This window comes from Tupaia chinensis, unplaced genomic scaffold (genome assembly GCF_000334495.1).
Source record: "Tupaia chinensis unplaced genomic scaffold, TupChi_1.0 Scaffold000394_1, whole genome shotgun sequence".
Classification (NCBI taxonomy): domain Eukaryota; kingdom Metazoa; phylum Chordata; class Mammalia; order Scandentia; family Tupaiidae; genus Tupaia; species Tupaia belangeri.
In genome coordinates this window covers 868,872-896,014 of record NW_006159896.1, presented here as the reverse complement: position 1 = coordinate 896,014, position 27,143 = coordinate 868,872, and the positions used below count along the sequence as shown (strand labels likewise).

General features: G+C 53.4%; 2 protein-coding genes across 14 annotated transcripts in view; one reads left to right on the top strand and one right to left on the bottom strand.

Moving 5' to 3' along the window:
- KYAT1 (kynurenine aminotransferase 1) overlaps positions 1-16,398 on the bottom strand; it is a 45,824-nt gene extending 29,426 nt beyond the window's left edge. For 3 of the 13 annotated variants that reach the window (XM_014589971.2, XM_006153981.3, XM_027774012.1), the window contains exons 1-2: positions 12,370-12,551; positions 12,143-12,200 (exon numbers count right to left, since the gene is read on the bottom strand). Coding sequence is in view for 1 of the 13 variants with exons in the window: in XM_006153968.3 (XP_006154030.1) it covers positions 16,274-16,387 (114 nt within the window). In the remaining 12 variants the exon portion in view is untranslated. Of the gene's footprint in view, positions 1-12,142; positions 12,560-15,425; positions 15,497-16,058 lie in introns of those variants that run through there. The other 10 variants (XM_014589965.2, XM_027774010.1, XM_006153974.2 and 7 more) reach the window with 7 other exon arrangements.
- Positions 16,399-16,504: 106 nt separating this feature from the next.
- Positions 16,505-27,143, top strand: part of LRRC8A (leucine rich repeat containing 8 VRAC subunit A) — a 37,101-nt gene continuing 26,462 nt past the window's right edge. The window contains exons 1-2 of the mRNA XM_014589962.1: positions 16,505-16,628; positions 20,041-20,146. The gene's annotated coding sequence lies outside the window, so the exon portion shown is untranslated. The remainder of the gene's footprint in view (positions 16,629-20,040; positions 20,147-27,143) is intronic.

Genomic DNA, 27,143 nt, shown 5'->3' with positions numbered 1-27,143 from the left:
TCCGATCTTGGCTGCTATGCCATCTGCTGGCCCCAGAACCCAAGATCTTGATGAGCTGGAGGGGAAGGGGAAGGGGAAGGGGATTGAGGCGTGACAAGACCGTGCCCAGGGTGCCTGTTTCTCTCTCCCTCTCATTGTCATGCACAGATACTTGCTTTTTACTACAATAAAATAAAACAAAATAAAATAAAGAAACATCATAGGTTGCTGGCAACACTAGAAGCTAAAAGAAAGGCATGGAACAGATTCTCCCTGGAGTCTTTGGAGAGAGCCTCCACAATTGTGAGGGAATCAATTTCTGCTATTGAAAGCCACGACTGTGGTGCTGTCGGCCCAAGGACACTAATGGGACACTAGAGGGCGCTCTGGAGCACACGCCCCAATGTGCTTGTATGAGAGTCAGGGAAGGTGTCTTGGAGAACGTGGCCTGTCCCCGGGGAAGTGAAAAGTGTGCCAGGTGGAGAGCACAGTATGCAAAGGCCTGGGGGTGAAAGCGAATCCCTGGTCCCTGGGGCTAAGGATCTGCGCTTTGGAGCAACAAAGGGTGACGCTGTTACCATCCAGGAGGGACATTCCGAGAGTGTCCCATCAGCGGAGGGAACATGGTGTTTCAGCCTCTGCACTCAGCCAAAGGGACATGTGACCCAACGCCAGGCTGGTCATGAGAAGTGCCCTGTGTCCCCTCTAGGGAGCCCAACTGCTAGCCTGGGACTGGGGGGGCTCCTCAACATGGGGACTTAGTGCAAAATCTGAGACCGTCCTGGGCAGACGAGGATGGCTGGTCCCCCTCGGCTGGCCAAAACAGGGTGTGCTGTCCTTGTCCTGGCCACACGCACTGCTGACTCCTCCAGGTGGGCCTCCTCCTGCCAGAACCCCACTCTGCTGTCAGAGGCCAACCCTTGACTCTCCTCCATATCATAAGGTTGCTCCAGACAAAATCATGTCTGTTACCTCACCGGGTAAGGGTGAGAGCACTGACACTGATGGCACAGTCAGCTCTCGGGCTGAGCACTCTGGCCGTCCCCGGCACTAACACGTCACTGGATCCTTTTATTTCTTTTTTTAAATTTTGCCATTAGGGTGCGTGCGCTCACTGGACAGAGAGCAAGTGAGAAAGCACCCTCCAGGGATAATGGCCACGCTGCAATCCCTTCTCCTCCATCCCCTCAGGATATTTTGAGCATGCATGCACCCGGTGCATGGCGTGTTTCAGGGCACCAGGTCTGGGACTTGAACCACATGGCCGGCCATGTAGGATCCATCCACCTTAGTCACCACGCTCCGGCTGGTTCACACATCATGGATCCTTGAACAGTTCCAAAAAGCAAGAGTTAACCCCCTATTTTTTAGAGAGAGACTTTCGCTATAGGGTGCGTGCGCTTGCTGAAAAGACAGAAAGTGAGAAATTGCCCCCCCTTGGGGATGGCCACACCACAATCCCTTTTCCTCTAGTCTCCTCTCGGGATTTTAGGCACACACGCACACATGGCTGGCATGAATTTTAAGTCGTCAGGCCCAGGACTCGAACCGCGGTCAATTATGTGGGAGTCCAATGACGTAAACATTACGCCATCCTGTAAGTAAGGGCCTGTGTTACTCCTAACCCCCTATTGAGGAAACTAGTAATAATAATAATAATAATAATAAAGTGACGACCAATGACTGCCCTTGCATTGAGCTCCTGGAAAGGCCTTCTAGCTGTCTGCACCTTGCGGGGCACAGGGCAGAAATTCAGGAGCATGGTCCTGGGCCCTCCCCTGTGCCCTACTGCAATCCCATAGCCCCTCACCTCCTCTGGGTGCTGCCAGCTCTGAAGAGAGGTGGTGCTAGGGACTGGAAGTGGCCCAGTGGGTGTCCAGAGCATCTGGCCTCATGGAGGGCATGGAGAACTGGGACCCACCGTGCTGGATGAGGATCTGCTTACTAAGTGGCAGCCCCAGGGCCGGGGCTAAAAAGCAGGTTGGGCCCTCACTGCCCAGGACTGGTGGGGCAGGCGGTGTGTGTAGTGGGCTGGAGGTATACGTGCCCAGGTGTCTGGCCAGAAGGCGAGTGTCACACGGTGCTCTCCATGGGCTGGGTCTGTCCAGTGACTGCGGAATCCTGGTGCCCTCCCAGGACCAGGCCCCAGGCAGACCCGTGGGGAGGAGGGAAGGGATGGGGTGGAGGAGCATCAGGACACAGGTTTTGGTGACCTTGGCTGAGAGACAGACCTCAGCTGTGTGACTTGAGGCAGGTCGCTTAACCTCTCGGAAAGCACTCCATTTAGTGCCTGACCAAGGAGGTGCCCAGGGAATGACACAGGTCACCAGGGGAGAGGGCACTTGGGAACACCCACTGCTTTACTGTAATGCAGCACGGGGGGCGAAGGGACGCGCACATGCATGGTAGCGGGCCGGTTTCTCCACAGGTGCAAGAGAGACAGGCCAAATAAAGTCCATGATGTCGGGGGGGCCACAGCTGAGCATATGGTTTGAATCCTGGCCTTGGACTGAAAAAACATGCCGACGTGTGTATGCCCCAAATCTCAACAGGACGGAGAAATGGAGAAGGGACAGTGGCACGACCGCACCCCACTGGGGGAGGTGCTTTCTTCCCCCCCACAATGCACACGCCCTCTGGCAACTAACTAAATAAATAATACAATAATAATGAACGTGTAATAATGAATCCAGTCTGGATATTTGTTCTTTATACCAACACATTTGCAAAATATCATTTTTATGTTTTCTCGTGGAGAAAGGGGCCCAAGAAGGCAAAAGGCAAGGTCGTAACCTGGTGCTGAAGGTGAGGAACTCTGTGTGTGGTCATGATGCAAGCGCAGACGTGAGTGTGAGCACAACCTGTGTCTGTTTGGGCCTGTGCGCATGTGGGTGTAGTAGGCGCAGTTTCCAGGAACTCAAAGGGGAGGAGGAAGAAGTGTGTGGGGAGGTCTGGGCCAGGGCAGGAAGGGCACAGGTGGCCACACGGGCTATTCGCACTCGGCATCTCTGCCAGGTGCCAGGAGACCAACGGTGGGGAGTTGGTAGGCTTGTTTCTGCCACGGCCAGCAGGGGGCGAGTGGAGCTGCCCTGGATTCTGGGCCAGCTCCCTCTGGAGATGGAGTGTTTGGGCAGCCTGTGCCCCAGAAGGAGACTGTGGCCTCAAACCACAGAAACAGGCCCCAGCAGGGAGGGTACTGTACCAGCCCAGCATAAGGCAGAACCCCTGGCTTCCCAGTCCACAGTTCTCCCATGGCTGGGACCAAACCTGGGACCTCCACGGGACCTCACTCAGAGCACCTGGGGGCTCTCACCAGGGCCTCATTCAGTGCAGTCAGAGGTGGCTGGGGGCCTTGCACCGCCCACCTTCCAGGCCACACCGGCTTCCCACTCCCTGTGCCTCACCCCTTTCCAGGAGGCAGGTCTTCCCTAGCCAGCCTCCACAGCCCGATGGACAGCGCTAAGGGAGAGGACTAGGGTCTCTTACTTCCTCCCTGCTCTTAGTGCCAGGCACCCTGCTGTGTGATTTACGGGTCCTAGCACTCCCCCACCCCCATTTAAACACATTTTGTTAAACTACACAGAACAAGGCCAGCCCATAGCCTGAGTTAAGGGACCCAGACCTCACGTGGCAGCCACTACTTGAATCCTCTCAGCTTAAAACGTGCTGTGTGTTCCTGTGGGCCCAAATCCCGACAGGACCAAGAAAGGGAGAAGGGACTGAGGAGTGACGGCACCCCAGTTGGGGTCCCTCTCACTCCCTCTTCTTCTTGGTTTCTCCAGCAAGCACATGTGCCCTTTGGCAATAAAAAAATACACATAATAGGGACTGGCAGGTGGTTAAGGGCGCATGGCCGACTGTGGTTTGAGTGCTGGACCTGGCAGCTGGCTTTCTCACTTTCTCTCTCTCTCTCTGGTCAAATTAAAATAAATAAAGTTAAATAAAATAATTTTTTTGAGAGGTTTTTGCTATAGGGCGTGTGCGCTCGCCAGACAGACAGAGAGAGACAGAGAGACAGAAAGCAGGAAATCACCCCCCAGGGGGGATGGCCACGCTGCAATCCCTTCTCCTCCACTCTCCTCTCGGGATCTTGGGCACGCATGCACACGCACACGCGCCCGGCGTGAGTTTAAGCCACCGGGTCCGGGACTTGAACCACCGTCAACTACGTGGGAGTCCAGCGACATAGCCATTACGCTAACTGCTGAGCCATTTTAAGTGCGCGGTTCGATGGCGCTGAATTCCCGCACGCTGTACTGCTGTCACAACCGCCACCATCTTCAGAATTCCGCTCGTCTCACGAAACAGAAAGCCTGTGCCCACCATGCAATAGCATCCTCTCTTCCCCAATCCCTAGCAACCACGGTTCTGTTTTCTGTCTCTGTGAATCTAATGGCTCGAAGCTGGCTTCCATCACTTTGAGAATGGTTTTATCAAGAGGCTAAGTCACACACCCAAGGCCACAGCTAACAGGTAGCAGAGCCTGGATTCGAATTCAGGACTCTCACCTCAAAGGTGTACTCACTGCCTCTGTGGGACAAGGGAGGCTCTGAACTGTGACATGGTGGCCTGTGGTCCCGTCACTCCTACTTTTTTTTTTTTTTTTGGAGGGATTTTTTTTGCTACAGGGGGGGGGTGCTCTCCACGGAGACAGAAAGCAAGAAATCATCCCCCAGCGGAGATGGCCACGCCGCAATCCCTTCCCCTCCAATTCTCCTCTCGGGATCTTGGGTATGCACGCACACGCGCCTGGCATGAATTTAAGTCACCAGGTCTGGGACTCGAACCGCAGTCGACTACATGAGAGTCCAGCCACATAGCCATTACGCTAACTGCTGGTCCCATGCTTTTGCTCTTTCAAGAGTAGGAGTGACAGGACCAGCAGTTAGCGTAATGGCTATGTCCCTGGTCTCTGATGTAGTCGACCGCAGTTCGAGTCCCGAACCCAGTGGCTTAAACTCACACCAGGCATGTGTGCATGCGTGCCTAAGATCCCGAGAGGAGAATGGAGAAGGGATTGCGGTGTGGCCATCCTCCCTGGGGAGACAACGGAGTGTAGTCCTGCCACTCACCTTTTATGGATGAGGACACTGAGAACAGGGATGGGGAACTGGCTAACTTGGGTTTCTATCAGGGTTTCTATCAGGACCAGGTCAGCCACGTCCCAGCCTTGGCATTTTTCTCATCCTAGCAGCTAGCTGGCTGTCCCACCGGCCCCATGCACCCGGCACAGAGCAGCTGCTCAGTACACATGTGTGGGAGAGGATGAACGTCTCACCAGACTGTGGGTTCTGCGAGAGAAAGAACTCTATTCTGTTCATCTTTTCATGCTCAACTTTTGGCACACAGTAGGTACATACATCTCAATTGCTTTGGCAAATATTGACCAGACTCCTTTTATGTGTTATTCCACATGCTAGCCACCACGTATGCACCTGAGTAGCAAACTCCTCCTTCCTGAGAGTGTACAGTCTCATGAAGGAGGCTAGCAAGTAACCAGGCCGTTTTAATACCGTGTGACCCTTACCATCCAAAAGATTCTTGCATACCGATAACAAATGACCTACATCTCAACAGGAAAAATAGTGGGTCAATAAATAAATAAATAAATGGGGACCAGCAGGTGGCGTGGTGAACCTCATTCATAGTTAACAAAATGCAAACCAAAACGAAATGCTGTATTTTGCCTCTCAGGTGGGCAAAGAATACCGAGATCCGTAAAGCTGCTATCACAATGCATAAAAGGCCTTAACCTGGGGCTGGCAGGTGGCATGGTAGTTAAGGGTGTTGGACTCCCACATGGATGATGTGGTTCAAGTCCTGGACCTGGCAGCTTGCTTTCTCACTTTCTCTCTCTCTCTCTCTCTCTCTCTTGCTCTGTCCCTTTCTGGTCAAACCAAAATAAATAAATAAAGTTAAATAAAATAATTATTTTTTTTAAAAAAGTCTTAACCTGTCATTTGAAAAACAGGTTTGAATGCTCATGGGTATAGTTGTGAGGGGCGATTTAATAATAACACACTCTATACTTTGACCCATCACTTCCTGTTACCCTCTGCCCTGGTAAACTCTAACCTGTTTCTCTGTCTCTGTAGATTTCCCTATTGTGGATCTGTCATATAAAAAGAATAATACAATATGTGACTTTTTAAAAAAAATTTTTAGCTGTTTTTTCTTTTTCTTTTTTTTTCTTTTTTTTGGCCAGAAAACACTGAAACAAATTGAATAGCACTGAAAGGGGTGAGTGAGAAATCACCCTCAAGGTGGCATGACCATGCTGCAATCCCTTCTCTTCCACTCTTCCCTTAGGATTTTGAGCATGCACACACATGCACCTGGCATGATTTTTAAGGAGCCGTGTCTATGACTCGAACCACAAATTCGGCCAGGTGGGATCCAGTGCCTTAACCTCCACACACCTGCTGGTCCATAACTGATCCCCTTCATGTTTGACTTCTTTCACTGAGTAAAAAATATATATTTTTTCATCTTCTTTTTCATTTTCTTTTTCACTTAGTATAATTTTTTTATAGTTCACCCAAGTTATAGCATGTATCTGTACACCTGTCATCCTCTTTTATGGCTGAACAATATTCCACGGTGTGGGAAACCAAAATTTATCCATTTACCCACTGATCAACATTTGTCCCCCCATCTTTTGACTATGATGAGTAATATTGCAATAAAGTCGTGTACAAGTTTCCGTGCAGACGTAGGTTTTCGATTTGTTAGGTACATGGCCAGTGCTGGAATGGCTCAGTCATAAGGTAATTCTGTTTGGACTTGATAAAATTAAAAACTTCTGTTCATCACAGAACATTATCAAGGCGACCAGATGGAGAAATGGAGGAAAAGCGATCATGATGTGAGCAGGCACCACTGGGGGAGGGCTCTCTCTCTCTCTCTCTGCCACATGCATGAACACACACAACCTATGCCATTAAAAAATATCACTACGTGGGACCAGCAGTTGGCGTAATGGCCATGTCGCTGGACTCCCATATGGACTCTCTATGTGGTCAACCACAGTTTGAGTCCCAGACCCGGTAGCTTAAACTCATGTTGGGTGCGTGTGCATGCGTGCCCAAGATCCCGAAAGGAGAATGGAGGAGAAGGGACTGCTCGTGGCCACACCCTCTTGGGTGTGATTTCTCGCTTTCTGTCTTTCTGTCTCTCTGTCTTTCTGGCAAGTACACACACCCTATAGCAAAAACCTCTCCAAAAGAAAAAAAAAGCAAAAAACCAAACCCAAAATAAAAAACAAAAAGCCACCTTGGTGATTTGCTTAAAAAAAAAAAATCAGTATGTGGGAACCAGCAGTTAGTGTAATGGCTATGTCGCTGGATTCCCACGTAGTCAACCGCGGTTCGCATCCCAGACCCGGTGGCTTAAAACTCACGCCGGGCGCATGTGCGTATGTGCCCAAGATCCCGAGAGGAGAATGGAGGAGAAGGAATTGCGGCATGACCATCCCCCCTGGGGGGTGATTTCTCGCTTTCTGTCTCTCTGTCTCTCTCTGTCTGTCTGGCGAGCGCATGCGCCCTATAGCGAAAAAAAAAAAAAACTCTAAAAAAAAATCAGTATGTAAGCTGAAACTGCAAAGAGAAGGAAATTAGTGGGAAAATCGTTATCAGATAGTAATGGGAAAATTGTTCTGTGACCTTTAAAAATAATGTCAAAACATTAAAATGTCTGTTATGGTCTGCTATAAATGAATAAGGAAATTTAAAAAACAGTAAAACTGAGGTCAGCAGATGGTGTAGTGGTTATGTTGCCAGACTCCCACATGGCCGACCACGGTTTGAAGCCTGGACCTGGTGGCTTGAAATTCACGCTGGGCACGGATGTGTGTGTGCCAAGATCCCAGAAGGAGAAGGGACTGGGGTGCAGGCATTCCCCCTGGGGGGCGACTTTTCACCTTCCCTCTCAATGTCTCTGTCTCTCTTCGGTGAGTGCATGTATCTTAAAGGAAATCTCTAAAAAATTTTTTAAAATATAAAACTGGTATTTATTTAGTACATTGTAAGTTAAAAACATTGAGACTTATGGGCTGGCTGATCACACAAGAGTAAAACACAACATTCTGCAAGGCTGACGCACGTGGAAGGTTCCAGGTTTGCAACCAGAGACCTCCCTGAGTACTCTGGGCACGTGTCTGGCCATGTTCCAGGGCTGCCTGAGGCTGGGGTGGAAGCAGTGTCGAGACCCTGCCAGAGGTGCCCTCTGTCTCTCTTGAACATGGAGAAAACAAACAAACTTAACAGAGAATTCAAGTGTTGTCTTTTTTATAAAAGCTTACAAAAGGAGAAAAAATGACCCGGAGTGGTCTGGGCAATGCTGCTTTCTCCTGGAGGCTGAATTCCTGATACCAGCCCTTCTTCTATGCCTTGGCGAAGTGTCAGAGTCCCTTGAAAATGGAGAGCAGCTCCAGCATTTACACCTGTGCCTTCCAGGCTGTGAAATATCTCTGCGAGTTCCTCAAGGTCAGGTTCTGGCTGCCCTTACTTCCTCGGGGACTCCTTCATCCTTGTCTTTAGAACCACTTTGCTCACTTATGCTGATGAGTCCCGTTCAGGTAACCTCTCCAACACTGACTGCAGCAGCGTCGCCCTCAGGGTCAGCCATTTCTTCACCTTTTACTGTCTTCCTCTTTGTTGAACTTTCATCTTTGTTGGCCAATTCCCTCTGTTGATTACCCATGTTTGTAAAATGTCACCTAGTTTATCACTGGGCGGGAGGCAGGCCTCAGACACAGGCCTTGCTGTCTGTGCCTGAACGGAGCATCACGCGCGGTGCCCCGGCGACGACAGACTTTGGAAGACACGACTGGTCACTGATCACTGTGCATCTGCTATTTCCCCAGTGACCTGTGGACTGAAGGGCCAGCAGCAGACGTGCCCTTGCTGTCATTACTTAAGGTTCACACAGCACGGCAGCTGCCATTTCCACTGAGTTGATGAGGGAGTGGTGTTCTTCAGCTGAACCTGAAACACTCAGGTTGCAACTGTGTCATTATCGCATGTATGTTTGTGCATAGGCTGTTCTAAGGGCCATCGCCAGATTGTTACAACGGCTTTCTCTGGCACTGGGCTAGGGACTTACAATAAACTTTTTTTCAATTTTTAAATTTATTAATTCATTTTATTTATTTAAATTTTTTGAGAGGTTTCTGCTATAGGCTGCGTGCTCTCGCCAGAAAGACAGAGAGAGACAGAGAGACAGAAAGTGAGAAATCACCTCTCAGAGGGGATGGCCACGCCACAATCCCTTTTCCTCCATTCTCCTCTCAGGATCTTGGGCATGCACGCACATGCGCCCAGCATGAATTTAAGCCACCGGGTCTGGGACTCGAACCATGGTCAACTACGTGGGAGTTTAGCAACATAGCCATTACACTAACTGCTGGTCCCTCATTCACTTATTTTAATCTTACCAGAGACAGAGAGAGAGAGAAAATGAGAAAGCAAGCTACCAGGTCGGGGACTTGAACTGTGGCCAGCCATGTGGGAGTATCCAGCGCCTCAACCACCACGCCACCTGCTGGTTCTGCAATAAACTTTAATATGATTCCATTTTTAATTAATTTATTTAGAGGTTTTTGCCTTAGGGAATGTGCACTTGCTGGAGAGAGACACAGACATATGAGAGGGAAAGTGAGAAATCACTCCTCAGGGGGGATGGCCGTGCCGCAATCCGTTCTCCGTTCTCCTTCTGGGATCTTGGACACGCACGCATACGTGACTGGTATGACTTTCAAGCCACCGGGTCTGGGACACAAACTGCAGTCAGTCATGTGGGAGTTCAGTGATGGAACTGCTGTGCCATCTGCTGGGCCGTACAACTGGATTTTATTTTTTAAATGAGGCTGTGATGCACAGACTCTGGAATCTGGCAGACTTTGGACTGAAGCTGTTTCTTAGCTGTGTGACTCCTGACAAATTACGAAACTGTTCTGAGAATCACTTCTGAAATGTGATAATGATAGTACTGCTTCGGGGTTGCCATGAGAAATACATGAGATAGCACACAGAGATCACTTAGCGTGGAGCCTGGTACACAGCGCTCAACGAATGCTGCTGCCGCAATTACTTAAACGGAGGATGGAGGCCGCTCAGGTGACTGGGCAGCACCGAGGAGGCCCAGCCCTGCCAGGGCAGGGGACCGGAGCTGCACCAGATGGCCTTTAGGACACCTTCCAGCACAGTTCCCCAAGCAGTTTAGTCCTTATTGCTGCCAGGCCAGGGGCCTCCCCCATGACCCCGGCACACACCTCCACACGTCCGCCCAGGACGCTACTGGCCACTTGCCTGGCCAGAAGGCACGTGGATGACCCTGGACACCTAGAATGCTCAGTAACCAAAACCCGGTGGCTGACGTCAGCTATGGCCCTGTCCCCCAACCCCGTTGGGCTAACTTTACCAAGCAGCCTCTGTTGACACCAGATAAAGTTCAAAACCCCCTCAGCCTGGCCTTTGGAGCTGGCCTGAATCCAGACTTTGTTCCGGAGTTCCACCCTCTTCTGAACTACAAACTCTTTGCTTTTGAATGGATGTCGCCCACCTTTGCTCGAGCTGTGCCCCCTGCCTGGCCTGGCCTGGTCTGCAATCCCACCCACTTGCAGGGCTTGGCCCCAGCTCTGCCACCTCTCTGAAGACTCTGTGGTCACCCAGGCCCGCCTCTGAATGGAAGGCAGGGACTATGCGCCTGACCCCCTTGTGCTAAATTCTCTAATCCTCAGCACAGCCTATTAGGACGGTATTACTGTATTATCTTGCTTAAGAGGAGAATGAACAAGGCTCGCTTGGCCAAGAGAGTGCAAGCTGGGATTCAAACCCCAGTTCACCTGTTTTCTTCCTTTTTTTTTTTCTTTTTGCCATAGGGTACGTGCTCTCATCAGAAAGAGACAGAGACAGTGAGAGGGAAAGTGAGAAATCACTCCCCAGAGTGATGGCCCTGCCTCCGTCCCTTCTCCTCCATTCTCCTGGGATTTGGGGCACTCAAGCACACATGCCCAGTGTGATTTTCGAGCCACAAGTCCAGGACTCAAACTGGTTGGCTATGTGGGAGTCCAGCACCTTAACCACTACGCCACCCGGTGGCCCCCAGTTTGCCTGTTTTCAAAGTCCAAAAGCTTCTCCACAAGTTCCTCCCCCCAGGTGGGTGGAACCTCTATCAGCTCTTTGGCCTGCAGGACACTAGCCCCTTGTGGGGCAAAAGTTGTGCCTTCTCTAGCTCCGGCAGCAAGGTGATGGGGCTTCCCAGATCACCTGCCAACTAGGAAAATTAGGACATTTGGTTTTGGCATTTCTCAACGGGGGCACACTTGGTCTTGGCGGTGAGGTGGGTCCTCACTGGGCAGGGCTCTGTGGTGTCTTGAGGGGCATTTAGTATCCCTGGGCTCATCGTGCCAGGAGACTCCCCCCAGTCACTGAGACAAGGCAAACCACGACCTCCCTCAAATAAGGGGGACAGGTAAGGGGGCCCCGTGCCCAGGCAAGAACAGTCTGCCACACAAACCACCACAGAAGAGCAAAGCTGGGACTTGGGTGGAGTGGTCCCAGCTCTGCCGGGGACAGCAACAGGCCCTCGGTCACACCATGCCACAGCTGCTCTGTGCCTCGGCTTCCTCATCCGTACGGTGGGGATGATAATGCAGACAGCGATGGGAAGCCCGCACGGGTGCAGCTCACAGCGGCTTGTAGTGACAATAAGCTACGAGCGCTTAAACCTGTAGGCTTTCACAAAAACCATTTATCCCAATAAGATGGAAAAGTCTCAGGCAGAGACAGAGCCCTGAGGTTTTTTTGGATCCCTGGTTTACCCCAAGGGAAATGACGGCCCGTCTGCAGCGACCTAGCAAGCACACCGGCAGACACAGGTCCCCTCTGCTCTGGATTGGCAGAGAGAGCAGGCCATCTGGAGCCCGGACTGCAGGTTCCCAGGCAGGAGGGGTCAGTGGGTACTCCGCATGAGGAACAGTAAATATCCCTCCCTTATTCCTCTCAGCACAGGATCCAGATCCCAAATCAAAATCACACCCTACAGGCAATGTTACATATGAAAACCCACAGAAGGTAGACAGACAGCCCAGCAGTAACCTTAGAGAAGGCTGCATCCATTTGACAGGTGGAGAAACTGAGGTCAGCCCAGGGAAGTGACTCACCCCAGTCAGCTCTGGAAAAGCACAGGAGGCCCCCAGCTGAGAATCCAACCTCGAACCACTGTCCAGGAATGGGAACGTGGGATGAGTGGTTTGGAAATTTTCCAGGGAGCTGCCAATGCTGCCCAGGAGTGGGCTGTGGTCCCACGTTTGTCAGAGCAGGCCTGACAGTTACTCCTCTCCAGACACAGCTTGGCTGATTTTGATTGGGCTATAGATTGGGGTCCTACCCACTCCTGTCCAGCTTGAGGTCCCAGCACGCTGACGATCTGAGCACCCCAGCAAGTACAGACAGCTAGGCAGACAGGAGGAGCCTCCGTCCTGGGGCCGGACACCGCTGTTTACACAGGCAGAGTTTCTGAGTCAGCCAGGAGGCTGCCCTGGGACAGAATGAACCGGACAAGTTCCATGTGATCATTCTCTTTGCTACACATAGTGCTCCGTCCCTCGTCACCCCACCTGGATTATACAACCAGGAGCCCTATTCTTTTGAGGTTCAGGAGGTTAAGTAAAGAGTTGAGGGTGGGAAGCCACGTCAGCTTCTAAGGAAGGGTTTCTTCAGAAGGAACAATTCACACAGAAGCTAGAATGAATGTCTCTAACCAGCACACAGACACCGACGGCAACCACTTACGACGGTTCCACCTACGACTGTCCGACTTTAGGGTAGTAGGAGAGCAACACACGTTCAGGAGACCGTACCGTGAATTTTATTCACAATTCTTTATAATAACTTCATTATAAAATAGGTTTGGGCCAGCCCCAAGGCCTAGTGGTTAAGGGAGCCAGATTCCATGTAGCCAACCACACGATTTGAAAAACACACCTTAAGCATGTGCATGGATGCCCCCAATCCCCGAAGGATGGAGACATGGAGGAGAAAAGCCCACGAGTGCCTCCCTCCCTCTGTCTCTGCGGCCCAGTGCACGTGCCTTGTCACATAAACACGTAAAATAGGCTTTATGTTAGGGATTTTGCCCAGCTGCAGGCTAATGGAAGTGTTCTGGGCACGGTTAAGGACGGCAAAGCTAAGCTGTGATATTTGGTGGGCTAGGTGCGTGCAGGGTATCTTGGCCTTAGGATATTCTCAATCTAGAATGTGTTTATTGGGACATAGCCCTGTTTTTTTTTTGTTTGTTTGTTTTTTGTTTTTGGAGAGGTTTTCACTATAGGGCGCGTGCACTCGCCAGATAGAGAGAGACATAGACAGAAAGCGAGAAATCTCCCCCCAGGGGGGATGGTCACGCCGCAATCCCTTCTCTTCCATTCTCCTCTTGGGATCTTGGGCATGCACGCACACGCGCCCGGCGTGAGTTCTAAGCCACTGGGTCCGGGACGCAAACCGCGGTCGACTACATGGGAGTCCAGTGACATAGCCATTATGCTAACTGCTGGTTCCCGGGACATAGCCCTGTTGTAAGTTGAAGGGTCTCTGTGTTTCTGACCCTGTCAGTTACCCTCAGTTCCTCAGAAGACCCTGGGCAAAGCCGAGGGCATGGGCCTGTCTCCGCTTGTGTATCCAGCCTCCTCATTTCTCCTCCCGGATACTTTACACACTCCTTCCTTCCTTTTTTCTGTTTTGTTGTTTAATTAGACTACCTCGGCAAGGCAAGTCACTCAACTGACTCGCACTTTTTTTTTGTTTGTTTGAAAGAATTATTTTATTTAACTTTATTCATTTATTTGTTTTAATTTAATCTTCCTTGGAGAAGCCCTCTCTGGCCCCACGCTGCCTAAGCAAAATACGCCCTCCTCTGTGCCCGAAAGGCCCTCAGTGCAGGTGCTGACTGTGGGGGGCGGTGTCTAGTGCCCTTGCTGGACCCTGGACGAGGCCTGTGCACTTGTCCCATTCTCCAGCAGACCCTCAGCTCCTGGCAGCTCACCCAGCACTCAGCAGTCCTCAGAGTTTTAGGGCTGAGGACCCAAAGAAGCTGAGGAGAGGCCAAGGAGTCCAGCAACCTCTCCCAGGATGTAGGGTGTAAGAATCTGTAGGAATCCCCTTTGGGCAGCTTTCTTTTTTCTTTTCTCTTTCTTTTTGTTAAATAATTATTTTATTTTGATTTGACCAGAGAGGGACAGAGAGAGAAAGAGAGAGGGAAAGTGAGAAAGATGCTGCCAGGTTCAGGACTCAAACCACCGTCAGCCATGTGGGAGTCCAGCGCCCTTAACCACCACGCCACCTGCCGGCCCCCTCTTTTCTTCCTTAAATGTTTTCTTTCTTTATCGAGGATAGTGTGTACACACATGTGATAGTGAGAACTAGTGAGAGAGAGACAAGCACCTTCCACAGGGTCTGCTCACACCACAATCTCCTCCCTCCAGTCCTCCAGCCTGTCGGATCTTGGGTATTTGCACCTGTGCCTGGTGTGTTTCAGGTGACAGGGCTCAGGACCCCACTTGAGGTTGCCGTACAGGATCTGGCTTCTCTTGAGCAGCATATTACTGCTGCAACACGAAGCTGGTCAGTCAAAACGTTCTCGTCCTCTCTGTGCTTCACTTACCACCCAAAGATGGGGCTAGTAGGACCAGCAGATGGCCTAATGGTTATGTCACTGGACTCCCATGTAGTCGAGTATGGTTTGAGTCCCACATCTGCTGGCTTAAAACTCATGCCAGGTACATGTGCCCAAAATCCCAAGAAGAGAATGGAGGAGAAGGGACTGTGGCATGGACATCCCGTGGGGGGTGATTTCTTGCTTTCTGTCTCTCTGGGGAGTGTGCGCACCCTATAGCAAAAATCTCTCTCTGAAAAAAAAAAAGATGGGGTTAATATAGGTGTAAAGTACAAAGTATGACATGTGGGAGCACTCAGTGTCTGCTACTGTACTCATGACTAGTCGTTTCACAGGTGGGGACGCGAAGGCCCAGAAAGGACAAGTCTACCGTCTCAAGGCTGGAAAGGGGTGACGGAGCCTGGGTTCAGGACTTTAGTAGTTGGTCTTTTTCACTCTCCACCCTCCCCCCACACACACACAGATTCACTTGTTCATCAATAACAGTTAACTATTGTGTGCTGGCCCCTTGCTGGGTATTGTATGACTGACAAGAAAAAGCTTTTCAGTATGAGTAGGATAAGCTAGATTTGTGGGCATTAGTGTGAAATCCTCCAGGGCTCAAATTCCAGCTTTGCTACTTCCTTGCTATGATATTGCTAAGTTCCCTAACCTGTCTAAGTTGCCTCCTCTATTAAAAGGGGAAAGTAGAAGCTCTTGGCAGGAGAGCTGAAACAAGGCATAGGCTCAACACGTGGCCATACAAACAGCTGTTACTATCTTCAGCATCTTACTTAGAATTTCCAATCTGTGCACATGGTAGTCCGGTCTTTCTCCCGCTCCAGGCCCCAGGCCCCCAGTTGTCCTGTCAGAAGAAACCACATTTGACAACTTCTGGCACAGCGCATTCGATGGCGGTGTACACTTTCAGACATCCACACCTACAATCACGGGAGGCCTGCTGGGCTGCTCTAATGGCCTGCTCTGGTGGGCAGAGCCCCAGCTGCCTCTGAGTGCCTGGCCCAGGCTGGGGCGTGTACAGGGGTTCTGACGGGGGACAGTTTTTTCTACCCACCGTTTGGATGTTCTTTTGCACAAACGGTAGGTAGCACTGGTCAACACTGTTCTTTCTGCCCCTTCCTTTTTCACCTATGGTACCTTGGAAGTCGTTCCGTACTGGTGTGCATTCTGAACATTTTTCGTTTTAGCAACTGCACGGTATTCCCGTTGTACGGATTTCTTTTTTAAGCTAGGTTGCCGTTATGGTTATTAACCTGGGAACTGCGAGGGCTCAGGACGGTCAATGAGCTGCTGAGCTGGAATCCGGGAACCTGGGTCTAAGCCCCAGCTCTGCCTCGAACCTCGGTTCGATCTTTCCTGTCTATACAACTGATGGAGAAGGGTGAGTGCAGAGAGGACCAGCCTACCTTGTCCCAGGGTTTCGTCACGGATCGGTGATCAGTGAGCAGCGCGCGCAATTTATTCCAGCCGGCGGCTCAATCATTCGGCGCAAGCCACGCCGCTACACTAGCGGAATCAAACTCATCAAACACTGACGCAGTCAAGCTCCGAACCGTTACCAGGCCTTACTGGCGTCGGTACCCAACCTCGGGGCAGCCACGCTCCGGCGCGGGCTACTCACCCACGCCCCGGCCACTTCACCCGGCGTCGCCAAATGCGCCTCGAAGGTTATAGCTTCTCCTGTCTCTTTAAGGGGGCCGAGCCCGGCTCCACTACTTCCGCCCCGAAGCAACATGGCGCCGGCGCCGGGGCGAGAACAGGGTGAAGGTTGAGAGAGAGCTCCCTCCACAAAGATGGCGACGTCCTGGCCACCGCGTTCGCGCCCGGCGGTGACGTCACTTCCTGGGCGGAGGAGGCTGAGTGGTGCAGTGAGGGACAAACAAAAGGAGGCGCCGGAGGAGCGCTGCGGTCGGCGGCGGGACGGAGCGGCCGGGGGCTGGGGCTGCCTGCTGGGCAGCCCGGCACGGCGAGCCCAGGTGAGTAGGTGCGGTAGGGGAGGGGGCATGAGCTGTCACCTCTCGAAACTCCCACACACACGCCCCTGGCCAGCTGTCTGTCCTCCGGCGCTGCGGGCAGCTCGGACTCTGCCCGCCACAGCCGGTCCCCAGGGCGCCTCCCGCGACCGCTCCATTTGGCCTACCTCCGGGTCCCCGGTGCCCGAGTCTTGCGGCCCCACCCTCTCCCCGTGCCGCGGCGCGCGAGCCCCCTCCCAGGCACCCCCGAGCCTCCTTGCGCTCTACGTACCGGGAGTTTCCGCCTCGGCTGCCCCAGTCCCCTTGCCATCCCCTGGGTGCCCCCAGATCCTCTCTCCTCCGCACACACTCCCCCCTCCCCAGGGGTTCCACCTCTCTGCCGGGTCTCTTGGTTCCCAAAGGTTCCACCGGCTGTCTTGTCCTGGCTCCCGCCCCCAACCCCCGTTTCCCTGGACCGCTCCCTCCTCTTGATCTGGTGGGAACAGTGCCCTAGCTTGGGCGCAGGATCCCTTGCTAGGCACTTGGGGCGTCTGGACTGGGGTTCAGGGGAAGCCGTATCCGGCTCAGAGACGCCAGACCCTGCCGCCGTCCTGTTCCCGCAGGGGTCCAGGAACCAGTTGTGAGGTCCAGCTGTAGGGCAGCCGGGCGTCCGCTCCGGGCTAGCAAAATGTAGCTTGGGGTCCTTGAGGCTCGTGGCTGTGCTGGTTTTGTCGACTGTGTCCCCCCTTGGTCTGGACTGCAAGGAGCCAACGTCAGACCCCTTCTCAGCTGATGCAGCTGTTGCCTTTTTTGGGAAGGAGAGGGGTTGGGGGTTGTCTGGCAGCCTCCTCCTAGTGGGGACTGGACTGGAAGGGCGGGGTGGTTCCTGGGTGAGCCACACTTCCACCGCTCCTTCCCGTGCCCTCCCTCAGGAAGCCTTTGAGGACAAGGTGCGGAGGGAGAGAGAGCCTGGTGGGGTGTGGGGACTTTGGGCCTGAATTGTGGAGGAGGCGGTTCAGGGTGCTGACAGTTCAGAGGGGCCTCTTCTCCTTTTGCTATCCGTACTACTCTTAACCACTGCCAAACTGCATTCCGTTCCCCAAGCCCGACAGACTTTCGAGCCGGAGCGGGAGGCCAACTTGGTGCTCCTTCCTGTGGAGAGGATGGGGGAGTGGGCAGAGCTGGTGGCTCAGTCACACTGGTCTGCGTCTGTGAAGGTCAAGGCTTCCTCTTCTCACAAGGGGAGGCGAGGACAGATGACTGGCGCTGGACTGGCTGTCCTGAAGATGCTGGGATGAATGACTGGCCTCACCCTCCCTGTCTTCCTAGCCCTAGAGCTTCCTGGTGTTGGGGTCTAATGCTTCCCTTCCTTCCCCGGACTGTGCAGTGTAGAGTAGGGGCCCCAGAAATGTTCGTGACTTCCCCCGGAATCCAGCCAGATTTGCCCTTTCTCCATCCCTTGGGCACACATCCACAGGACGCGTTTTCCTTTGCAAACTTTGGTCTTTCAGGACAGTAGGGGCTCCCAAGGATTGCCCCAGTGGGTTAAAACTTGGGGCTCGATAGGCAGGCCTTGGGTTGCTGCCTGGCATGGGCTGGACCTCACCTGTAGGAGCTGAAGGGACTCCTTCCTCTGAGATGGAGGAGACTCCTGGTTTTCACATGGGGACACTGAGGCACACACCGGTGGGCTAAGATGTCTTGGGGACTCAGGGTTTGATGCGGGGCCTGGTACCCCAGCTCTCCTTAACTCACTCATTCCTTTAACCATCCTGTCCTGGCCCAGGGATGGTGCTAGTAAGACACAGTCCCTGGTCTCTGAGCCACAGTCTGGGAGAAGAGCAGATAGGGTGCCCAGCATAATAACAGACATATTACAGGGGCAGCCTGGAGGAAAGAGGATTTGGCTTTGGGTGAATATGTAGAGGGTGGTCAGGGTGCACTTCCTGAAAGACGATCATTGGCAGGAAGTCCAGAGGCCCAGGTTCTGGTCCCAGCTCTGCTGTGGCCACGTGACTGCACTGCCCAGCCTCAGCAGGTGTCCCCGTCCTTGCCGAGGAGGATGGGCAGGGATAGGTTGGCGCGGATGGCCTCTGTGCCTGCGTATGCCCAGGTGCATTACTGCCTGGTGGCATCACCCGACTGAGCTGCTGGGTGCTGACCTGACCCCTGTGGGGTGGGGGCTGACTTTGGCTTCTGTCCTCCCAGCATGGTGCCTGGAGCAGGGGAGGGGCGATGCATTCTCTGTGGCACAAGTGGTTGAAGGGCTTCTCCATCCCTCCTAGGTCTCTCCTAGGTCCCCCCAGGGGCCTTCATCTTCCCGCACCCTCCCGCTTCCAGCCTAGTGATCACCGCTCTCCCCAGCCTGCCCCTGGTGTGCCGCTCTCCCCACAGCTCTGAGCGCGAGCCTGGCATGTGCTGGATGCTCGCTGAATACTTTTGATAGATGATGGCTGGATCTTGTGTTTGACTTAAGAGTCAGACTGTGTCTTCGCCTGACCCACAGAGGCCCATGTCTTGCCACTCTTCACATCCAGCTCTGTGTGTATGTGTTTTTTTAAATATAGATTGGTCCATTCTTTTTTATGCTATGATTTTTTTGAGAGGTTTTTTGCTATCAGGCACATGCACTTGCCAGAAAGACAGAGAGAGACAGAAAGTGAGAAATCACCCCTCAGTGGGGGTGGCCACGCCACAGTCCCTTCTCCTCCATTCTCCTCTCCGGATCTTGGGCACGCACGCACACACACGTGCCTGGCATGAGTTTAAGCCACCAGGTCCGGGACTTGAACTGCGGTCAACTACATGGGAGTCCAGTGACAAAGCCATTACACCAACTGCTGGTCCCAACTATAATTATTTATTATATTTTATTTATTCATTCATTTATTTTAATTTGACCAGAGAGAGACACAGAGAAAGAGAGAAGGAAAGTGAGAAAGCAAGCCACCGGGTGGGTCCAGGACTTGCACTGTGGTTGGCCATGTGGGAGTGTCCAGGGCCTTAACCACCACGCCACCTACTGGTCCCCCAGGTCCAGCTCTGGGTCGAGCCAGGCTGACCTGCTGAGCTTTGTCTGGAAGCCATGTTCTCTGCCCTCCAGGCAAACATGTGCTGCTCCTTCTGCCTGGAGTGCTCTTCCTCAGGAGCCAGCTCAGGCAACTTCTCCAGGAAGCTTTCCTGACCCCACTAGTCTGGGTCTAATGCTTCTCCTGGATGCCCCTCAGCAGCGCCCTGGGCTCTCAAGAGTGTAATTGCTGACTTGGCATCTCCTCCGTAGACCAAGTTCAGGGGGGAGGGTGCTATCTGTATCTCTGCTCCCTGGAGCCCCCCCAGCCCAGGGCCTGGCAGCGAGCGGGCTCTCGGAGGATGCCGGCAGCACAGCAGGTAACCGACGGTCACACACGCCCACTGACTAGCTCTTGCCTCCTCGTAGGGAGGCAGCGTCCATGGAGCAAAAGGAATGCCAGGACCCTGCGCAGGCAGACGTGGGCCAGCCTCGGCACCGACAGCCAACACGCAGATAGCAGAGCCGTCCTCGGGTAAGGACTGGGCCCCTCTCCCGGCCAGCCCGCGCCGGCCTCTGGTCAGGTGCCCTCCCGGCCTGGGAGCAAAGGGCAGCATCTCCGTCTCTACGGTCCTTTGCTTTTCGTGCTGTAGAACCCAGGAGATTCCGGCAGACGACAGAATTAGTCCCTTCCCCCTTCTGCCTCAGCGGCCAGCCAAGCAGTGTCTGGCTGTGGTCCTCTTTGAACGCTGATGTTTGATTGCAAATCTGTTTCCCCCTCACCTCAGAGCTTATCAGCCTGGGCTGCAAGTGCCTCGTGCCCGCCTTGCCTGGGCTGTGTTCCGTGGCTGCAGTCTCCTCGGTCACAGTGGGGAGGTGACCTGGAAACAGCGGCCTGTTGCTCTCCTCGCTGCAGGACTTCTCAGTGCCTGAGTGTCCTGAGCTGAGCGCAGTGAGTCTCTGAGAGGGAGCGAGCATGTCGTTTTCCCACACTTGTTTCATTACATAGACATCTTTGGGGATTGGGGTTCCTTGGCTACGCTTTGGAAAATGGCTCCCAGCGGCAGTAGAGGCACTGGTTAGAACCTGGGTATGAGCCCTGGCTGTCATGTGCTGCTGAGTGACCAGACAGTCCCTGTACCTCTCCACTTTTTTATTTTTCCCATTTTCTTTTTTTTTTTATTCCTAATAGAGAGAGTTAGAAAGAGAGGGAAGCACCTACCGTGGGACCTGCTCGCAGCATGCTTCCCGTCCTCCAGTCCTCCAGCCCATCGGACATGGGGCACTTGCAAGCATGCTCGGCATGTTTCAGGCTGACTGGGGCAGGATTCAAACCGCAGTTGCCATGGGGGATTGATTTCTCTTGAGCAGCATGCTACAACTGCCACAGAGCTGGCCCTCCTCATTAAAAAAGAGGTGATCTTAGCACTCACCTCCCTGAACATTCTGAGGGTGACACCTGTCGATGTCGAGAAGGCTCTTCGCAGTGTGTGTCCCAGAAGGTGCCTGCCTTTCCTCCCCGCACCATAGCCTGGGAGCGTGGACTGCCAAGTAACTGCCAAACACAGCGGGGGTGTCATTTGGTCATTTGTGGGCACGTGGGCCACTGTCCCCACTGACAGATTTGGAAACAGACTCAGAGTAGGGAAGCAGCGTGCCCAAACTCAGAAAGGACAGTAGGGACATAGGACTAGAACCTGGATCCTGGACTCCTAGGCCATGGTCCTTCACTCTCTGCCCTGAGGCCTCCCTACATCCTCCACCCTCCTCAGCTGTTTGTGAAGAGAGGCCTGAGCATGTCGAGCCTGGATTTTAAAAGAAATAATAATTTTTTTTTTTTAATGATTACCAATGTAGTTCCACGTTTATGTTTTTATAGTGTTTGGATTTTAACATCGTATAAAAAGTCTCTCCTAATCTTCATTTTCAGAGATGTGGACGGGGGTGGGGGGATATATTCTTCCACATCTATTATATTCCTACCATATGCTTATTTTCACAAAAATTAAGCTGTGTCCCAGCTACCGGTTTGCAGCTTACTTTCGTTTTATTTGATGGTATCCCTCGACAAGGGAGGTTGCTCTGCGGTTGAGTCCAGGCCATTCGTCCTCCCGCCCCCTGGCCCCAGCCCTCACTGGACTGGAGTTTGGAGCTGTCTGTCTGGGCATCTGCAGACACAGAGGGAGGCGGGAAACGCCTGGTGTGTGAGTTTGTTGACACCGCCGTTTATTGGGACGAGGTCAGCAAAGCCAGGCCCTGCCCTGTAGGAGTTTCCTGTTGGTTTTGAGGAACTCCGTCTCCTGAAGAGGGGAGGCGAGGAGCAGGAAGCAGCAGGTCCTGCTAATCTGAGATCAGAATTCCTCCTCCGTGCCAGGGACTGCATGGTGGGAACTGCATGGGCCGGCCTGAGAGGTCTTGGCCTCCACTGTCTGTCTGAGGCAGGGTCCAGGTTGGGGGTCTGGGAGACTCACCAGTCAGGTCATTGTGTTAGAGTAAGCCTGGCCCTTCCTGAGCCCTCAGGAATGTGTGTCCCTGACTCAGTTTACCTTTGCAGTACCTGGGGTACTTTTGCCTCTTTAGTTCTGTGGCTCTTTGGTGGGCTGGGCCCAGTGGTCTGCAGGTGAAGATGCTCATTTGGGGCATAGATGATCCCAGGACTGGTTTCAACCGGTTTCAAGCCCAAATGTCCTTTGGTGGGATTGAGCTAGGGATGAAGTCTTGCCCAAGTCCCCAAGGCCTCCCCTCACCCAGCGCTTTCCTTGGGCTCGCTGTTCGCTCTTCCTCTCCCATGTGTCGTCTTTCCATTCTTCCCCAGAAACCCCTCCTCTCTCTCCTGCGGGCAGAGCCCTCAGTGTGGCCCTTGCATAGGTGAGACTCAGCTCCTCCAGCTTCCCCAGCTCCTCCTCCCTGGCAGCAGCGCCTTCGAGTCCCACGATTGTCCTCATTGCCCGTCCCTAGGGCCGGGGCTGTGCTGGCTTGCTGTGGGCAGTCTCCTACCCATACTCTCGCCTCAGCCTGGGATCGGAGGTGGTTCTCTCATTTTATAGGCTCAGAGGAACATGGTCTCTTGCCAAAGTTGTACAATTTAGAGATGGCAAGGCCAGGATGCTGGTCTATTTCGTTCTGTAACCTGTACTGTTTCTTTTCTTTTTTTTTTTTTTTAAGTTTTGCTTAATTAATTAATTAATTAAGTAACTTACATTAATTTGCCAGAGGGTTCCTGAACTCACTAGAGGGGGTGGGATGAAAAGCACCCTCCTCCCATGGGGCATGGTCATGCTGCAATCCGTTCTCCATTTCTCCCTCCCGTTGGGAGTTTCGAAACGTGCACACTCACGCCCCCAGTGTGTTTTCAAGCGACGGGATCTGGGACGTGAACTGCACCGTTGGCCATGTGGGATCAAGCCACTTTAACCAGCACACCATCAGCCATTTTACTTATCACGGAGAGTGAGCGTGAGCGAGAGGAGCACCTTGGACAGTTTTGTCAGTTCATGGTTGCCTCCCTCCAGCCCTCTAGCCCTCCAGCTCAGGGTTCCAGGCATGTGTGCACACACCTGTAATGTTTTCATGTCAATCTGGGATCTGAACCTGGGTCAGCCCTGACTTCCACTACTGCAGTTCAGTTTGCTACTGACTATGCTGCCAGGCGGGGCCAGCCTGTGCTTTCTACTCCCCACTCCAGTGTTTTTTTTTTTTTTTTGAGAGAGGTTTTTGCTATAGGGTGTGTGCACTCACCAGACAGACAGACAGAGAGATAGAAAGCGAGAAATCACCCCCCAGGGAGGATGGTCACGCTGCAATCCCTTCTCCTCCATTCTCCTCTCGGGATCTTGGGCATACACGCACATGCGCCCGACGTGAGTTTAAGCCACCGGGTCCGGGACTCGAACTGCGGTCGACTACGTGGGAGTCCAGCGACATATCCATTACGCTAACTGCTGGTCCCTCCAGTGCATCTTTTTTTTTTTTCTGGGTTCTCAGGCTTCTGGGGGTACTTGAGAGTCCTCTTAAGAGAGCTAGTTTGAAACACTGTATCCCCAAGACCCTGTATCCATCCCAGACCTCCAGAGTTAGGCCTGGTGGGCCGAGTGAAGAATCTCCACTTTGAAGAAGCTGCCCTGGCAGTGGTGAGGCCGGTGTTCTGCAGGCCATGCTGGGAAACACTGAGCAGAGGCCTCTCCTGCAGCCTGGTCCCCGCCTCTGGTGAATGGTCTGTCTGCCGCCAGGACTGCTGCCCTCGGTGCCGAGCGAGGCCGGGCTCCCCAGGACCGGAACTGTGCACTTGCTTCTCAGTGACTCCCAGTGCGTGTGCATGCGTGTGCTGGGGGCAGGGGCTGAACCTTCTCTCATCAAGAGGTGTGGAGCGGAGGTTTCTGGGGGACTTTGAATCCAACCACAGATGTTCCCTGCTGTCTTTTCCAGCGCGTTTCTACTGCATCTCATGTCTCGCAGCAAGTTCTACATCTAAGTGTCTCTTGAGGGCTTAAAACCTCAAAATTAAATTGCTTGCTGCAATATAGCCTCACGCCTAGAGCGACGTTCCACTGGAGTAAAAGCGGCAGTAAAATTCCACAGCTTTCACATGCCACCTGGACACCTCAGAGGTGCAGCTGCCAAACCCACACCCTCTGACAGTCGGCATGACAAATGTGCTGACTGGCAGGGGTGGGACCTCCGGGAATCCCGGCCCTGTGGGGCACCTCACATCTCCCTGTTGGCTCCCCAGGTGGGATCCTGGGGCAGCCCCGTCCAGCACAGGGAGCAGGGCGGCAGCTCGTCTGCCTTAGCCAAGCCCCCGTCTTCCCCGTCACCTGCTGTGCCTGGCCAGGGCCCTGTCCCCTAGGAGCCTCTCTCAGGCAGCGGTGACCTGTCTAGGAAGGCAGAGGGGCTGTTTATAGCAGCTCCCAGGGGCCCAGACTCAGAGCGGGTCTCCCTTCCTTAAGCAGTCCCTAAAGGACAGAGTATGGCCTGCTCAGGTCCCCGAAGGAGAGGAGAAGCACTCCCGAGAAGCACGTCCGCCGGCCTGGGTGTCCACGTAGGCCCCCGAGACCTGCTTGCCTTAGAGGCGTTGGCACGGTGGCAAGTCAGACCTGCGGAGGACCTTCCCAGCATCCCCTGGCCTGGGGCGGGTCGTGTAACTTCTCTGGGCTTCAGACTTCACACTGCAAAGGGGCTGAGGGACCTGTGTGATGAGGCAGTGGCTACGTTACAGACCCCCATCCAGAAGCCGTAGTGGTCTACCCACTCAGTCCTCACCACCACCCTGTGAGAATTAGACTGGCCAGCCCATTTTACAGATGAGGCAACCAGAGTCCTGCCAGGGGAAGTGACCTCCCCAAGGCCACACGTGTGCGCTGGGGAGCCGCAGTACTCAGCACTTCCTCGTGGTCAGTAACTGGAAGCTCTAGCACCTGCTGGACCTTGCAGCCACAGGGCTGTCCCTCAGGTCACCCTTCACTCTGGAAAGCAGGCCACACCCTTGGGAGTTTGCATGAGGACGAACCTGTTTGGGAAGTCCAGCCCTCCTAGGAGAGCAGTCTGGAGCTGGTGCTCGCTCCCCTCCCCCTCGAATCCTGCCGTCTCCCCTCTTCCCTGCCCAGGAAGGGAGGGTGTGCCCTTCTAGGTGGGGTGAGTCCCATCCACTGCAGCACCCCGAGCCCAGCCGAGCCCAGCCGCAGCCTCTGACTCACCCCAGCTGGGTGTGGGGGCCTAGAGGGCAGTGGCCCATTGGGTGGGTGGGGGCGGTATGCCAGATGAGGGTGAAATGTCCCCTCCTGCTGGCTCTGGGACTAGAGGAAGCTCACACCCCGCCTCCCCCGCCAGCAGATTCACAGGCCTGGAGCTCTCCTGGGGCAGGGCCAGTGACCCAGTGTCTTCCTCAGGCCTCTGGGAAACGGCCCTGCCCCCTTCTGGGAGAATGTTGGAGAAGCCGCCTTTCCATCTGTGGGCCGGAGGGGCGCCAGCCTCCGCCTCCCCTCCTGCCTGGGAAGCCTTCCCATCGCCTGTTTGTGCTTTAACAAAAGGCTCTCTGTGCCCTGTTTACCCGCTGCCCGCAGCGCCTGCCCGCCGCCCAGGTGTGGGCACTACACCAAGTCTCTGCGGCCCACGCGGGGTCCGGGGTACGCTTGGGTGGTCTCCTCTGGGACAGAGGGCTGGCAGGTCCTTGCTTTGAGACGCATCAATGAGATGTCTGCGGGTCCACACCTAGGGGCTGGCTCTGAGAGCGAGGCCATCTCTCCGTACTCCGTCCTTTCCTGGGCTTCTCGGAGTTCAAGGCTCCTGGACCCCAGAGTTCGTGGGAGCTCTGGGTGTGGTCTGGCGCCTGCTCAGAGGTGTTTGTGCTTGAGGCGCAGTCCTCACCTGGTCTGTCTCCACCGAATCCTAGGAGGGTCGTCCATGATGACAGGTGGGGTCGTGGAATGGCGTGTGTCAGGGCGCAGGGTTGTGTTGATACACGCGTTATTTTTAATTCTCACAGCACTCTCTTGTACAGAGGTCACCTATTTTACAGATGTGATATTCCCATTTTATTTGGAGACACGGAGGCCCAGAGCCCCCCACAAGGAAGTGGAGTGGGCATTTGCTTTGGCCGACTCCAGGGTCTGTGCCTCACTCCTGCAAAGGGACTGACCGCGTCCCTGCTGAGTGCTTCCCGGTGCGGCAGGAGCATAGCTGGCCTTTCTCTTTCACGTTTTCTTTTCTCTTAATAGGTTCTTGCCACAGGACACGTGCACTTGCTGGAGAAACAGAGAGAGGCAGTGAGTTTTAGAGAGAAATCACCCCCAAGGGGGATGGCCAAGCCACAATCCCTTCTCCATTCTCCTCCTGGGATTTTGGGCACGCACACACATGCACCTGGCATGACTTTTAAGCTATCAGGTCTGGGACGCAAACCAAGGTGACCATGTGGTAGTCCAGCGCCTTAACCACCACGCCACCTGCTGGCCCCTGGCTAACCTCTTTCTAACCCAGGTGGCAGCTACTGCTCAATGTGGTAGTCCAGCGCCTTAACCACCACGCCACCTGCTGGCCCCTGGCTAACCTCTTTCTAACCCAGGAGGCAGCTACTGCTCATAAATTCTTTTGTAATCATGAAAACCACACAGTGAGGGAGGACTTTTTATTTTCTCCCAAGTATTTACGGGGAAAAAATAATGGAAAACAACTGTAGACACCAGAGATAGTGTGGGAGGAGGGTGGGAAAGGGAGGGAGGTCAGAAACAGGTGGCCCCTGGCTAACCTCTTTCTAACCCAGGAGGCAGCTACTGCTCATAAATTCTTTTGTAATCATGAAAACCACACAGTGAGGGAGGACTTTTTATTTTCTCCCAAGTATTTACGGGGAAAAAATAATGGAAAACAACTGTAGACACCAGAGATAGTGTGGGAGGAGGGTGGGAAAGGGAGGGAGGTCAGAAACAGGTAAAAAAAAAAAAAGTCATATATATATATATGAAATTAGAAAGGAAAATTATTGATGATAACATGCATGATTAAGCCACTATGCAGTATATTCTGGATGGGAAATC